Below are 15,249 nucleotides of genomic sequence, written 5' to 3' on the forward strand. Positions count from 1 at the left end.
AAAAGCCATGTGTCATTTTTCATATTATCCATATGCTTTGTAATAATTCATGTTTGGTGTCCATGTAAGTTCACATTCTACTTGCCACTTTGCCTATAAATAGTGACATTTGGTGGATCTCAATATAATGCACATTGATGAGAAATCCACTTCAAAATTCCATTAATTTTCACATCCAATTTTATAGTTTTAGTTATTTTATTTTATTTATTATTATATAAATATATTATTGTATTATATTTTTTCATATTCGTGTTCCCATCGTGCTCCTCAATGAAATGAAAACCAATATTTTACTTGCATCACAAAGCACCACTCAACGATAAATGATTTATTCGTGATTGTGGATCTCTCTCATCGTAAATTGATGACACTTCGAACACGATTTCAAATTCGAAAAAAGTCAAAACATCCTGAAATTTTAACGATAGACAAGAATTTGTAATTTTTTTAATATAAAAATCAGGATGTGCCAAATTTGGTATGAAAAGAAAAATCAACTGTCAACCAAACGGCCAGTTTCGAACCTGCGCCGAGGAAGAGGAACCAAAGAAAGAATATGAGACTTCTCTCTCAAACATTTCGTACCCAAAAACCCTCAAATTCAAATTCACAGCTTTCCAAATCTTCTTCTTCCTCAACTAAGGATCCAATATTGATCGTCAAATCAGAGCCGAAGCCGAAGCAATGGTGTGTGTATCTCATCATCTCCTCCAATTCCCCCATCAAAACCTATGTAGGCGTCACCCTCGACTTCGATCGGCGGTATCTCGAATTTCTTCCCTTGCGCTTCTTCTTTGAACCACATATTACATGATTTGATGTTGAAAATTTATCTGGGTCGTATCCGATTAGCCTCAAAAAGTGATATTTCGTGCTTTAAGCTTAGCTATTTGACTTGATATTGTTAAATCATCGATTCAAGCTCTAAAGAATGGTTATCAATGTTAAGTTGAGAGGAAATGACATAACACTATATTTATCACCAATCAAAAAGCTCGAGCTTACATTGGTGGATTATGGTGGTTTTAATATTTTGTCAATACGATACACTACACAGCTCGTAACTAGGTGAGATAGTGCAATTTCTTTGAAGAAACATGCTCAAATTGTGTCGTTTGTTATGGATATAACCTTCTCTAAAGAATGGTTATCAATTTTAAGTGGAGAGGAAATGACATAACACTATATCATTTTTTATCACCAATCAAAAAGCTTGAGCTTACATTGGTGGATTATGGTGGTTTTAATATTTTGTCAATACTATACACTACACTGCTCGTAACTAGGTGAAATAGTCAATTTCTTTGAAGAAACATGCTCAAATTGTGTCGTTTGTTATGGATATAACCTTGTAAAGTTTCGATTGGTGCATGTATGAAATAATGATATTAAACTAAAACAAGAATACCATATTCATGCATATTGAATTGTTAGAATTAAGAATATAAACGATCAAACCTAGAACAACAATTCAACGTTCAAAGTAAGATCCTCCTCAACTAAACACACAAGAGTTCTAAATTCTTTATATGAAATGGGAAGCAAGAGAATTGAATATGTTTAGCATATTGGAGACCATAATCCTTTCATCCTATTTATAAACCTTTCACTGGACCCTATTAATCCAGTAAGAGTTATTGGGTATCCACTTAATAAAACTCCATACTCCATAATAGTTTATGAGCCTATTTAATTATAGGCTATTTTAATTAGCCCATTTAAATAGCCAAATAATATAAGTATACCAATATGTTGTCCACATTTTGATTATCACAATAAAATTGATTAAATATTCTAACGGTGTGAAGATGGGGTTGTTCATTGAAAAAAAAAACTTGGGCCTTAGTTGTTGAACTCTCGATTAATCAGTTGAGGTATTGATTTTCAGTATACTTTGTAAGTTAGGGAAAGTCTTGGGATGATATTCACATTGTTGTGTATTTTAGAAGTAATGTTATGAGAGGATAGTGGAGGTCGAGGGAAGAGATGTTTCAGTAAGTGTAAATATGCTTCTGACTGGAAATCAGTAATCATTTCTGAAAGTTAGATATTTTGTTCAAGATGTTTCATGGTTCTTATTAAGAGATATGCTTCAAATGCTTTTTTTCCCCCTCCAGATCCTATCCTCTAGTGAATTCCATTGCCAAAGAAATTTGCACTTTGCAACTTTTAGATGTTCTTTATGTATAAGAGGTATTCAAATATTACTTAATGTCATAAATTTGTATTCTTGTACAGTTTGAAACAACATAATGGTGAAATAAAAGGTGGTGCAAAAGCAACTCGGACAGGACGACCTTGGCTTTGTGCGTGTACAATTCATGGTTTTAAAGACCAAGGTCAAGGTATTCATTTAGAATAGAACTTAAGAATCATGCTGCGAGTTGGGCTCCAATGTCGAGGACATTGCTTGATTGTTTGTGATTGTAGTCATTCTAGACATTATGTTTCCTTGGGCTTTTGAAAACATGAGATATTTCCTTGTTTCTTTGTTGTGGCAGTGATCTTGCTAAGTTAGACAACAATGGTAAGTTGTATTTCATATTGTATGGCATCGTGAGAACTATTTACTTGAGGAACAGTTTTTCTTCATTAACCTACCTCGATATTTATTATAAGATGCATCCTAATTACCATGAGTTGGTGTTGTGGTTAATGAGGACCATGTAACTGATGAAAAAGAAAGAGATGAGAGAAAAAGGACACACAGATTTACGTGGAAAACCCTAGTACAGGAAGAAAAAAACCACGATATAGAATTTTCTTACTAGAATTGATACACAGGATACAAGGAGACTGCACGTATAAATAGAAAAGTAGGAAACCCTAGAGTATTGTAAAAAGACAAAAAATACCCCTAGGGTACAAACCCTACCTTCAACACTCCCCTCAAGTTGGGGCGTAGATATCAACAAGGCCCAACTTGTCCAACACAAGAGTCAAAGTTCTGTTTGGGAAGCCCTTATGTGAGAATATCTGCTTTTTGTTGACTGGAAGGAATGTAGGGGATACAGACGTTATCATTGTCAAGTCTCTCTTTGATGAAATGTCTATCAATCTCCACATGCTTTGTTTTGTCATGCTGCATCAGATTATTTGTGATGCTTATTGCGACTTTATTATCAAAATAGAGTTTCATCGGAAGATCACTATCTTGATAGAGATCAGTTAGGACCTTTTTCAACCAAATTTCTTCACATATCCCAAGACTCATGGCCCTGTATTCCGCCTCGGCATTGCATCTGGCAACAACTCCTTGTTTCTTACTCCTCCAAGTAATGAGGTTACCCCACAAGAAGGTACAATACCTAGATGTCGACTTTCTGTCTATCACAGAACTTGCCCAATCAGCATTCGTGTACTCCTCGATGCATCGTTTGTCAGATTTCCTGAACATCAACCCCTTACCAGGAGAGGTTTTCAAATATCTCAGGATGCGCTCCATTGCTTTCATGCGTTCTTCGTAAGGAGTTTGCATAAACTGATTGACTACACTGATAGCATAAGATATGTCTTGTCTAGTATGAGAAAGGTAGATCACCAACAAGCTGTTGATAACTTTCCTTGTTGACGGGAACACTGTTATTCAAGTTACTGAGTTTAGCATTAACTTCCACAGGGGTATCAACTAGTTTACAACTTGTCATACTTGTCTCTTTAAGTAAGTCGAGAGTGTATTTTCGTTGAGAAACTGAAATCCCTTCTTTTGACTGAGTCACTTCCATTCCGAGAAAGTACCTCAATTTTCCAAGGTCTTTAATCTCAAATTCCTTAGCCATTTTCTTCTCTAGCCTGTCGATTTCTGAACCATCATCACCTGATATGACAATGTTATCTACATACACAATAAGAACTGCAATATTCCCTGATACTAACCTTTTCGTAAAGAGGGTGTGATCAGAATGTCCCTGACTGTACCCTTGTGATTTTACGAAGGTAATGAATTTGCCAAACTAGGCCCTTGGAGACTGTTTCAATCCATACAAGGACTTTCTCAGTTTACAAACTCGGTGATTAAACTGTTTCTCGAACCCCGGGGGAGGACTCATGTAGACTTCTTCTTCTAATTCTCCATTAAGAAAGGCATTCTTCACATCAAACTAGTGGAGAGGCCAATCTTTGTTAAATGCAACTGAAAAAAGGACATGAACAGTATTTAACTTTGCCATTAGGGAGAAAGTCTTGGAATAATCTATTTCGAAGGTCTAAGTAAAGCCTCTAACAACTAATCTTGTCTTGTACTTGTCAATCGTTCCATCAGGTTTGTATTTAATGGTAAACACCCATTTGGACCCAACTGCCTTGTATCCCCTTGGAAGAATAACCCGGTCTCAAGTGTTATTTTTCTCAAGTGCCTCCATTTCCTCCATAACTGCAGTTTTCCATTCAGAAATCTCCATCGCTGCATGGATACTGTTTGGTATCGTAACTGTGTCCAGGCTCGTGGTAAGGGCCTTGAATTCGGAAGATAGGTTACTGTAAGATAGGTAACTTTGCAGTGGATACTTCGTGCAAGATCTCGTACCTTTTCTCAAGGCAATGGGATGATCAAGAGAGGCATCATGGCTTTTCTTCCCATTCTCCACCACATTCAACCTTTTGCTCATGAGTCTTACCTTCTAAGTGATCTCTTTCACCTTTAAGTGTACTATCCATTGGAATAGGTTTTTCAAAACTGTCATCACTTGTACCTACACCCTCGTCGCATAAGGTGTCCTTGGTACAATTTTCGGTACTATCACCATTTTCTCTATCTTTACTCACATCATCTTCAACACAAACGTCATTATCAACACAAATGTTACTATCATCAGGAATAGGAATACCAGTAACTGGAACTGATGTTGGATTTGACTCCTGGGCTGGAGCCGAAGAGGTGACAGGCGACACTGTTTCCTTTCTAAGATTCTTCCTATAGTACGTTATCCACGGAACTTGTTCAGTAGGAAGGATAGTCTCGTTGACACTTATGACAGGTTTAGTAAGAACAAGTTCAGTAAGAATGCCTCACTCCCAGGTTCAGTAACACTAGTGAATTTGGTCTCCAATTAGTCTCTTCACTAGTACTCTCCCCCTGAAGATGACCAATGGGGAAGAATGTTTGATCTTCAAGGAAGGTAACATACATGGAGACAAAATATTTTCGTGAAGGATGGTAACATTTGTACCCATGCTGATGAAGAGGGTACCCCACAAAGACGCATTTCTGAGCAGGGGGTAAACTTGGTGCGATTAGGACCATGAGTATGGACAAACACAACACACCCAAACACCCGAAGTGGTACATTAGGAATAAGGCGATTATTGGGGTAGGACTCCTCGAAACATTCCAGGGGGGTTTGAAACTTTTGAGACACGGGAAGGCATCCGGTTTATCAAATGAACTGCTGTTAAAACATCTCCCCATAAGTAGGAAGGAAGAGAAGTTGACAACATAAGGGAGCGAGCGACCTCGACAAGGTGACGGTTTTTTCATTCAGCTACCCCATTTTGTTGAGGAGTATACGCACACGAACTCTGATGGACAATCCCCTTCGAGGCTAAGAATTCCCGAAAAGACTTATTGAAAAACTCCCGACCGATATCACTCCGAAAAATAGCAATTTTTGTGTCGAATTGGGTTTCTACAGTAGTATAGAACTGTTGAAAAACCGATGAGACCTCAGACTTATCGATGAGAAGGAAGACCCAAGTTAACCTAGTATGGTCATTAATGAAGGTTACAAACCAGCGTTTGCCAGTAGAGGTAGTAACTGGTGAAGGACCCCAAACATCACTATGGAAGAGTGTGAATGACATGAAGGCTTAAGGTTGAGAGCTCAGTGAGACATGAGGTTGCTTAGCCTGAATACACACATCACAAGTCAAAGTAGAAATATTAACATGGTGAAATAGATAGGGAAATAAATATTTCATATAATGAAAACTAGGATGTCCGAGACGATAATGCCATAACATGTAATCTTTTTCAGAAGTAGAAAAACATGATGAAAGTAAACTAGTCCTATCACATATCCTAGAAGAAGTATTTTCAGTAAGGAAATAGAGCCCCCTGTCATATCGGATAGTGCCAATCGTCATCCTCAAGCTTAGATTCTGAAAAACAATAGCATCAGGTGAGAAAGTGACTCAACATTTCAAATCTCTTGTAATCTTACTAACAGATAATAGATTATAGGAGATTTTAGGAACATGCAACACATCTTGTAGAGTTGAATCCCTCAAAAGGAGACGGACGACCTTTCCCAGCCACAGGAGAGAAAGATCTATCAGCAATTCTGATTCTCTCACTTCCAGCACTTGGACAGTAAGAAATAAACTAGTCAGAGGAGCCAGTTAAGTGGTCTGTAGCCCTCGAATTTAGAGTCTGCAACTTGCTACCATTTATACTAACAAGGCCAAAGGATTGAATCGTACCTGACTGGGCAATCGCGCTCACACCCACAACACTGAAGTTATTTTGGCTAGTCTCTTGATTTTGAGGCTGAGGACCTCCATTTGCTGACTTACTTGCCAGTGCTCGTCTAGAACCTGACTGACGCCGTTTACCATTGGGTGGACGACCATGTAGCTTCCAGCACTGGTCTTTGGTGTGCCAGGGTTTCTTACAATGCTCACACATCGGGGAGACTTACTGTCTATGAAACACAGATACTTCATGTGAGGCAAAGAATCAGTATCAGACACGTATCGAATACCGATACTTTTCAGATACGTATCTGACACGCGATTTGACGTATCTATATTTTCAGATACTTTCTAGATACGTATCTGACACGTGATTTGACATATCTATTTCTATGCATATTTTTTTTTAATAAAAAAGACAAGTAACTTATTTAATCTTTCACAATCTAAAATTAGGCAACCTATTTAAAAAGCTCACTACTCGAGTCTAACACTAAAAGAGAAAAAAAAAAAAATAACGGACCAAACCCTAGACTAGAATCATCTAATCTCCATCTTCACATTTGAATCCCCACAAAGTCCACCAAAATATAAACCATTTGGATATCTTCAACAATAAGTTCTTCGTTAATCTTCATACTTCTCTCTCTAATCTTCTTCTTCTTCTTCTTTGCAATATGAGTCACTTTTCTATTGCATTTTATTAACTATTATACTTCAACATCTTAGATGTTGCTTTTTTTGTATTGTATTTCAGTGTTTGTATTCTATTTTGTGCTATTGTTATTAACTTGTATGTTAAATTTATCTATATCCTAGATTTTTTTAAAGAAAAAAAATGTATCTTCAACGTATCAGTATTCTTGTTTTTTAGATAAAAAAATGGCGCATCCTTAGATGTATCCGTATCTTAGTTTTTTAGAAATTGACGAATCGCCGTATCCGATCGTATCTGTATCGTGTAGCTGTATCTGTGTCTGTGCTTCATAGCTTGCTGTTCTGTTTGTCATTGACAGGACCTGATGTCTTAAAAGCAGCAGAATCAATTGACGAAATCAACATATTATTCATAACACTAGACCTGTCTTCCTCGAGGTGAATTTCAGAGCAAACTTCCATCAGGGATGGTATTAGACGATGTCCCAATATTCGGCTCCGTACAACATCGAACTTAGAGTTCAGCCCAGTAAGGAAATCATAGACACGGTCAGTTTCCTCAGACTTAAAGTGTTGGACTCCCCCACACGGACAGTCCCAGACCATCTTGCGACATAGGTCCATCTCTTGCCAGAGAAGAGACAAATTGTTGAAGTAAGCTGTAACGTCCATTGTTCCCTGCTTGCATTCGTGAACTTGCTTGCATAAAGTATAGAACCGGGAAGCATTTTGTCGTTTGAAATACAACTTTTGAACAACCTCCCAAATATCCCGCGCGGTGGCATCATATAGTAAAGGTTTATCGATCTGAGGCTCCATACTACCTATTAAAACAGACCGGAGTAAGGAATCCTCCCCCTTCTAGATACGTTCTTGGGGGTCACCTGGTCTCGGTTTCGGTATTTCGCCCATCAAGTATCCGAATTTATGACGACCCTCGAGGGCCATTTTAATATATTGAGACCATAAAAAATAATTGTGACCATTTAATTTTTCCCCAACAATAAAGCCTGCAGAATTTCCCATAGCCCCAGAAAATAAATTTGCTGTAGGTAAAGCAGGGAAGGAGGTTACCGGATTTCCTGAGTAAATCGGTAGATTGGAAGGGAGGTCTGACTGGACACTCGGGGTCGTTCCAAGAGCTTCTCCGAGAGCATCTATTTGTTGTTGAATAGATTCGTTTTGTTGTTTAATCTGAAGTTGGGTAAATTGATCTTGGATTGTACTGTCTTGACCTCGAGGGTAGTGAGATGATGACTCCCCAACTTCAAACGACTGACCCAGGCTACTGCTCAAATCCGGCTGAAACGGAGGGTTGCTACTGCTCGGCGCTGGGTGGCAGCTGCGGCTTGGATCGGCTCCAGCAGGCTCGGCTGGTGGTGGGAGCTGTGACTAGGGTTGGCTTCAGCAGGGTGGAAGTTTGTGTCAGCTGGAACCGACTGGAATCGGTTGGAATTGGGCTGCTGTTGCAGCTGGATCCAACTCGTCGGAAGGGTTGCACTCGTGGCTGTGACCGCCAAAGACCGTCCATCGAAGGGCTGCGCGGTTGGGATCGCGCCGATCAGCTGCTGTGGGGCAGTGTGGATCGTGCTAATCAGCGGTGGCTGGGGCATCGGCTGCGGCTGAGCTCCAGCCATCTGAGGCGTGCCGTGAATACCTGCTCCGGTTGGCTGGTCAAGTATGTGGAGATGCGGAAGAACCATCTGAAAATACCGTTCTATGGCATTCTGCACGAGAATGGCTATATCGGTGCCATTGTTGTCAACTAATGGCACTTGTGACTCTTTTGTTGGGTTCTTCTCAACGATGGCTTGGGTTTCGTCTCTATATTCTGATATCATGATGAAAAAGAAAGATAAGAGAAAAAGGACACATAGAGATTTACGTGGGAAACCCTAGTACAGGGAGAAAGAACCACAATATAGAATTTTCTTATTAGAATTGATACACATGATACAAGGAGACTGCACGTATAAATACAAAAGTAGGAAACCCTAGAGAATTGTAAAAAAACAAAAATACCCTTAGGGTACAAACCCTACTTTCAACGGTAACTAATAAAGAGCTTAGAGGGTATATGTTCCAGTCGTGATGGTCACCTATCTAGGATTTAATGTCCTACAAGTTACTTTGACAACCGAATGTAGTAGGGTTAGGTGGTTTTCTTGGGAGAATGGTTTAGGTGCGTGTAAGATGGCTTGAAAACTCACAAATATTTTTTTTCATTTAAAAAAAAAAATGCATCTTTTGATGGAAGCTTACATATGTCTATGTGAGAGTTGAATTCAAGCGTTACTCTATAGAACTTCTACATTTTCTTAAAAGCTTGAAAATACTTTTCGTGGAGGAGAGCAACCTGATAGCATTCCTCCTCTTAGATCCATATATAAGTGCTGATGTTTTCCTTTTTTATAAGAATAATGAATCAGTAGAATCAAGGCCAGAGAAGATATCTCTGATGAGTGAATCTGTAAGTACTGCAGAAAACTGTCCTCGAAGAGCCATGATTCATGAAGGATATGTGCCAAGTGCGAAAATATTTAGTACTTGCAATTGAAGAAGTGATGGGGCCAGAGGAGGCAAAAGATAACGTGGGTGACTTGGGATTTCATTTTATACTCTAAAATTTCATCATCACACCATAATAACCGGCGCATGGAATAGGAAGAAACTTTAGATCATCACACCAGCACACCCTAAAATTTCATCAATTAAAGGGTGAATTTTTTCTTTATCTGTTTAAGATACAAATATAAGTCCATTCAAGGTTGAAGATACTACTCTGGTGAGCAGACCATCAAGTGCCGCAAGACCTTGTGCCAAAATACTGTAGGCATAAATTCTGGTATCTGAAGCTCTCTTATTCTTGCAACTGTAAGTACTAATGAAACTGAAAATTGGCAAATCCTTTCCAGAAATGGCCAGAGTCTTTTGACGGGAGATAGTATTGAATCCGAATTCAGTGATTTCTACTCAAATTTATTCACCAAGAAATCTGGCTTTCGATTTCTTCCTACTAATGTGGACTGGAGCCCCATCACTAGTTCCCAAGCAACCGAGCTCGAGCGTCCATTTACAGAGGAGGAGGTTTTTGGGGCTGTCTTTTATGGATGTGGATAAATCTCCTAGTCCTGATGGTTTTACTGTAGAGTTCTTCAAATTTTTTTGGCCTACTAGAAGCTTGATATTATGAATATGGCTCAGGATTTTTTTTTATGCTGGAACCATAAATGCCTCATTGAACGAGACCTATAGTTATCTCATCTTGAAGAAAATTGGTTCCAAGTCGGTTTCTGATCATCGCCCTATTAGTCTTATTCCTTGTGCATACAAAATTCTTGCACTTGTTTTGTCTAATCGTTTGAAGCAGGTTCTGCCTTCTATCATTGCTCTGAATCTGCTTGCTTTTGTGGAAAATGGGCAGATTCTAGATGCCTCTCTCATGGCTAATGAGTTGATTGCTGATTGGTCTCAGAAAGGTAGGAATGGTGTGGTTCTTAAGCTTGATCTTGAAAAAACTTTTGAATTGTTGATTGGAATTTTTTGGATGCTGTTCAGGCCAAAGGTTTTGGATCAATTTAGAGAGCTTGGATACAGGGTTGCATCTCTAGTGCAAATTCTCTATTATCATAAATGGACGACCTCGTGGTAAGATTATCCCTTCTCGTGGAATCAGATAAGGAGACCCTCTCTCCTTTTTTATTTATCTTGGTTGCGGATTGTCTTAGTCGTTTGTTGGATCATAGTATGTCGAGGGGTCTTATTGCAGCACACCCTATTGGTGATTCCTCCTTCACCTCGAGTCATTTACAGTCTGCTGATGATACTTTGCTTTTCTCTACTACTGATAGATCTGTTTTACAACATCTCTTTGAGGTTATTCATATTTTTGAGCATGCATCTGGTTTGTCTATTAATTTATTTAAGAGTGAGATATTGGGGATTAATCTTCCGGTTGATGAATTGGATTGGTTGGTGAATACTTTTGGATGTAAGCAGGGTCATTGGACTGCCCTTGGGTGGTAATTGATCATCGCCTAGGTTCTGGCAACCTGTGATTGAGAGGATTCAACAGAAGCTTTATAACTGGAAGTATGCTTTTATCTCTAAGGGTGGTAGGCATATTCTTATTCAGGCTACTTTATCTAGCTTGCCAACCTACTATCTATCTCTTTTTCGGGCTCCTTCTGAGGTTATTTTAAGTTTGGAGAAATTGACCCGTGATTTCTTCTGGGAGGGTTCTCGTTGTGATGATGGATGCACAATGTGAATTGGGGGACTATCCAGCATCCTAAATTATTGGGTGGCCTAGGAATAGGAAATTTCAAGTGTCGTGATTTTGCTCTATTGGCTAAGTGGATTTGGCGGTTTTTGCATGAACATGATGCTTCATGGAGGATGCTTAATTGTGGCTAAATATTACTCTCCTTGTATTTGGCCATTTGTTATTCGTGGTTCAGCTAAAGCTCCATGGTGGTTTATTTGTCAAACCATTGATATGGTGGCTTCTCGTACTTAGTGTTGCCTTGGTATTGGTTCCACTATTTCATTTGGGAAGGATCATTGGCTTAATCGTGGTGTTCTCTTTGTGACTTTCCCATATTTATTTCGACTTGCTCGTTTTCCTGATATTAAGGTGTCAGAGGTGTGGGTTGCTTGGGACTTGCGTCTTCGTCGTAACCTTAATGACCTTGAATTGATTGAATAGGCTTCATTATCTCAATTGTTCTCTATCAGGTTTCTTCTTGTTTCTGATTCGTGGAGATGGACCATTGACCCTTCTTCATCGTTTTTTGTGAAATCTCTCATGAATGACTTGGTGGGTCCAGTTGCGCATCTTGAGAATGATATTTATTCTGTCATTTGGTTGGATCACTACCTCAAGAAAATAAAATTTTTCTTCTGAGAACTTAGCCTTGGTGCTGTTAATACTATTTATCGGCTTCAATGTTGTATGCCATATATGTCTATTTCTCCATTTTGGTGTATTATGTGTCAGTGTCAGTGTCATGCTGAATCTCCAACTCATTTATTTTTGCACTGTACCTTTGCTTCCTGTTTCTGCCATATTGTTCTTGATGCTTTTGGTTGGGCTACAGCTTGCTCTAATAACATATTCGACCTCCTTGCTTCTCTTTTGATGGGTCACCCGTTTTCTGGCATTTAGAAGACAATTTGGTTGGCTATTCTTCGAGCTTTCTTCTGGACATTATGGGACGAGCATAATAAGCGTCTTTTTAAAGATTCTTTTTCTTCCTTTGATTCTTTCGTAGATTTAGTCTTGTCTACTACGTTGTATTGGTGCAAAACTAAGCACCCGTTTAAAAACTTTAGTCACTCTTATTTAGTTTCTAATTGGCAATCTCTTTGTAATCACCATTAGGTGCTTGGGTCTCCCCTATTTCATTTTATCAATGAAATGTTTCTTATTTAAAAAAAAAAAAAAAGAAAAAAGAAAATAGGCAAACACACAATGTAGTATGAGACATTTGAGACTGAAAATAGGCAAATACTCTTAACTTTTTTGAAAATAGGAAAATAGGAAAATAGGAAAAAAGAAAGTATGCAGCATTTGAACTTTTTTGTACTCTTAACTGCCCCCGAAAACAGCACTGGCAATTGGATGTCTAAATTAAGGGTGCATTTCAGGGTGGAAACTAACGCAACATCAAGTAAGAAGTAAAGACGTTTAGCTTGTATGGGCCATCGTCATGTAACCACATCCATGGAAATGGTCTCTCATATTGGTTAAAAGTGCAACATTTATAGCTGCAAAAGGAGGGACGATGGTACCAAAAATAATAGTGGGCTAGACCTTTCGGGGTGTGGCCCAAGGAGTTGGAAGAGTAGATTTGGGGGAGTGGAGTTTACAACTCTACTCCTTATTTGGCCTAAGGGGTCCCAACTATGCGAAATCAATTTTATGTCTTATTAACTCCTTACACTGTGGGTCCCAAGTGTTCACTCTCTAGAGTTCTAGACTTCACAACTCCTTAGAGTTTACAACTCCACTACTTGCTCCAAACACCCCTTAGTAAGTAAGTGTGAAACATAAGAGAGTCGGTAAAGGGACGGCTTAGCATTAATTGTGAATTGTATTGGTAAGGATGGATGTAACTAGTTAGTTATAGACCAGTAAGTGGTGTGATTTGTGAGTTAGTATTATTTAGAAGTGAGATCAGGACAGTTAGGAAACTCTTGGATTCTCCCTTAGCTACACATTATTTAATAATTGAAAAGTTGCTATCATATTTGTTTCTTTTCATAAAGTGGAGATCTAGAAACACGCTCATGAATTTCATTAATATCTACCAGAGGAGCACGAATGAAGGCAATATTAAATACAGATACTGTGATAAGATTATAGTGGAATTCTTTTTCCTGTTTGGGAAAGGAACTGATACATTTTGCAGGTGAAATGACCAAGGGGACAGTTTCAGGGCTCCATAATCCATGCCCCAAATTTGTAATACGCCAGCCATGATATTTATGATTTCCATGGCTGAGACAACTACATGCATAAGAAGTACTGCTGTTTGGATTTTACTTATTTATGCAAAGAAACAAACTTATTCAATATTTTATACAGCTTGCTTGGTGCAAGTGGCATTCCTCTTGCCTATCCCTTTGGTTAATCATCAGCTCTCAAATTATATGCATGTTAGGATTCATACCTACCAAATTGGGCCTTCCATCTTTAGTGTATTTAACCCTTTTTTTTCCCTTTAGAAATGAAACAAGTTGCAATTTTTGCACCACCATATATGGTATCCCATTTATCAATCACATGATATTGGAAGGGAAGTAGTTTGGGGTGTATTTATTGCCGACGAAGCAAATGAAGCAACTAGGAAGATTTCTAGCCCTCCTGTCGTATCATACACCCTTTACTCACATTATAAGTTGATCTTCATAAATATCAGCGGATTCCACTCAATTTTTAAAAACTTGTTGGCGTAGCATGCATACAATAAATGGAGTATGAAAAAATCTCCATACTCCTCCAGTATAGGAAGATTTCCCCAACTTGTCATTATATTGGACGTCTTTTGGTAAGAAGTAATTCATAGTAATCACTGTAGAACAAAAACCGTCGATTTTCACTTGTGTCTAATGATTGTATGTTATGTATGGGGTGCTGAATTAATTTGATGAAGGTCTTGTTACTGGTTGCATTTACTGTCTTGTATTCTTTATATGCAGCTTGTGAGTTTGAATCAAAATGGAAAGAAGTTTCAAGGAAAATATCCTACAAGAAGAAGGAGGATGATATGGGAAAGCAAGTAGATGATCAAACATTAAGGTTGCTCAAACACAGGCAAAGAGCTCTAGGAAAAGTGAAGTGTCTGTTTGATTGCAGTCAATTTGAGTTTAATTGGAAATTGGATCCTTTCTGATTGTTTACATGGTTGGGGTTTTTCTTTTTCTTTTACAATATTTATATATTTATCTTCAATTCTATGAATTGAAATGATTGTTTATAAGATAAATACATCATCTTTAAAATTGTGTTAAAAGTAGTATTTATGATTATGTTTTAATTCTGAAGCAGCATTTATTTTCTAAATTCAGGAGACATTAGAAAAAGATGAGCTTAAAAACAATAAAATGTAATGAATTGGCATTGATGCATTATAGACCATCCATTGATGAAGAAAATAAATGGAAGACGTGTCTATAATTGATATAAATTTAGCTAAAATAAAGTAATTGAAAGGTTAAAAGACTAAATAATTTTTCTTGATCCAACTAGTTCAGCCAACACATATATGGTATGGTGGAGATTGGAATCTCTAACCTAATTGAGAGCAAAAATGACTTGACAAGGCAAAAAAAGAAAAAGAAAAGAAAAGAAAAGCTAGCTCATGAAAGAAATTATAAATTAAATGATTTTACTTCCCAACTTGAGATCAATTACAAACTTGATTGAAGAAATTCGAGGATGAAACTAAAAAATAGTAGAGAGCAAATAATTAGAGCCATAAATCGATTAAAATCGCTACTATTTCAGAAATTGATTGTTGGATCTAATATCGTTGTAATTTTTGAACAAAAACACTTTTGGCCTTAGGAATTTGAACTTAATTTTTATTTGGTCTTAGGTTTCAAAACTAACCATTTTGATTTTTAGTATTTGAATTTAATTTCTATTTGGCCGTATGTGTTTGATTTTTAATTAAT

At 37.9% G+C, this 15,249-nt stretch overlaps 1 protein-coding gene across 4 annotated transcripts; it reads left to right on the forward strand.

Moving 5' to 3' along the window:
- Window positions 1–477: 477 nt before the first annotated feature.
- LOC120090416 (structure-specific endonuclease subunit slx1) lies at window positions 478–14,609 on the forward strand. Of its 4 annotated transcripts, XM_039048057.1 has the most exons (4): window positions 478–765; window positions 2,242–2,348; window positions 7,428–7,506; window positions 14,272–14,344. In XM_039048057.1, exons 1-4 carry the CDS (start codon window positions 560–562, stop codon window positions 14,276–14,278), a joined length of 399 nt encoding a protein of 132 aa, XP_038903985.1. In that variant the 5' UTR covers window positions 478–559; the 3' UTR covers window positions 14,279–14,344. The 4 variants fall into 4 exon arrangements, with proteins under 4 accessions (XP_038903985.1, XP_038903986.1, XP_038903984.1 ...); XM_039048058.1 differs by lacking the exons at window positions 7,428–7,506; window positions 14,272–14,344 and adding an exon at window positions 11,806–12,515; XM_039048056.1 differs by lacking the exon at window positions 7,428–7,506 and having other exon boundaries at window positions 480–765; window positions 14,272–14,609.
- The last annotated feature ends 640 nt before the right edge of the window (window positions 14,610–15,249 follow it).

This window comes from Benincasa hispida, chromosome 11, assembly GCF_009727055.1.
Source record: "Benincasa hispida cultivar B227 chromosome 11, ASM972705v1, whole genome shotgun sequence".
Lineage (NCBI taxonomy): Eukaryota > Viridiplantae > Streptophyta > Magnoliopsida > Cucurbitales > Cucurbitaceae > Benincasa > Benincasa hispida.

Excerpts from the sequence above, each read along its gene's own strand:
- LOC120090416 (XM_039048056.1), top strand. The coding sequence starts at position 560 with ATGAGACTTCTCTCTCAAACATTTCGTACCCAAAAACCCTCAAATTCA. Across the intron at positions 766-2,241 it reads ACCCTCGACTTCGATCGGCG|TTTGAAACAACATAATGGTG; the intron begins GTATCTCGAATT and ends ATTCTTGTACAG. Across the intron at positions 2,349-14,271 it reads TTTTAAAGACCAAGGTCAAG|CTTGTGAGTTTGAATCAAAA; the intron begins GTATTCATTTAG and ends CTTTATATGCAG.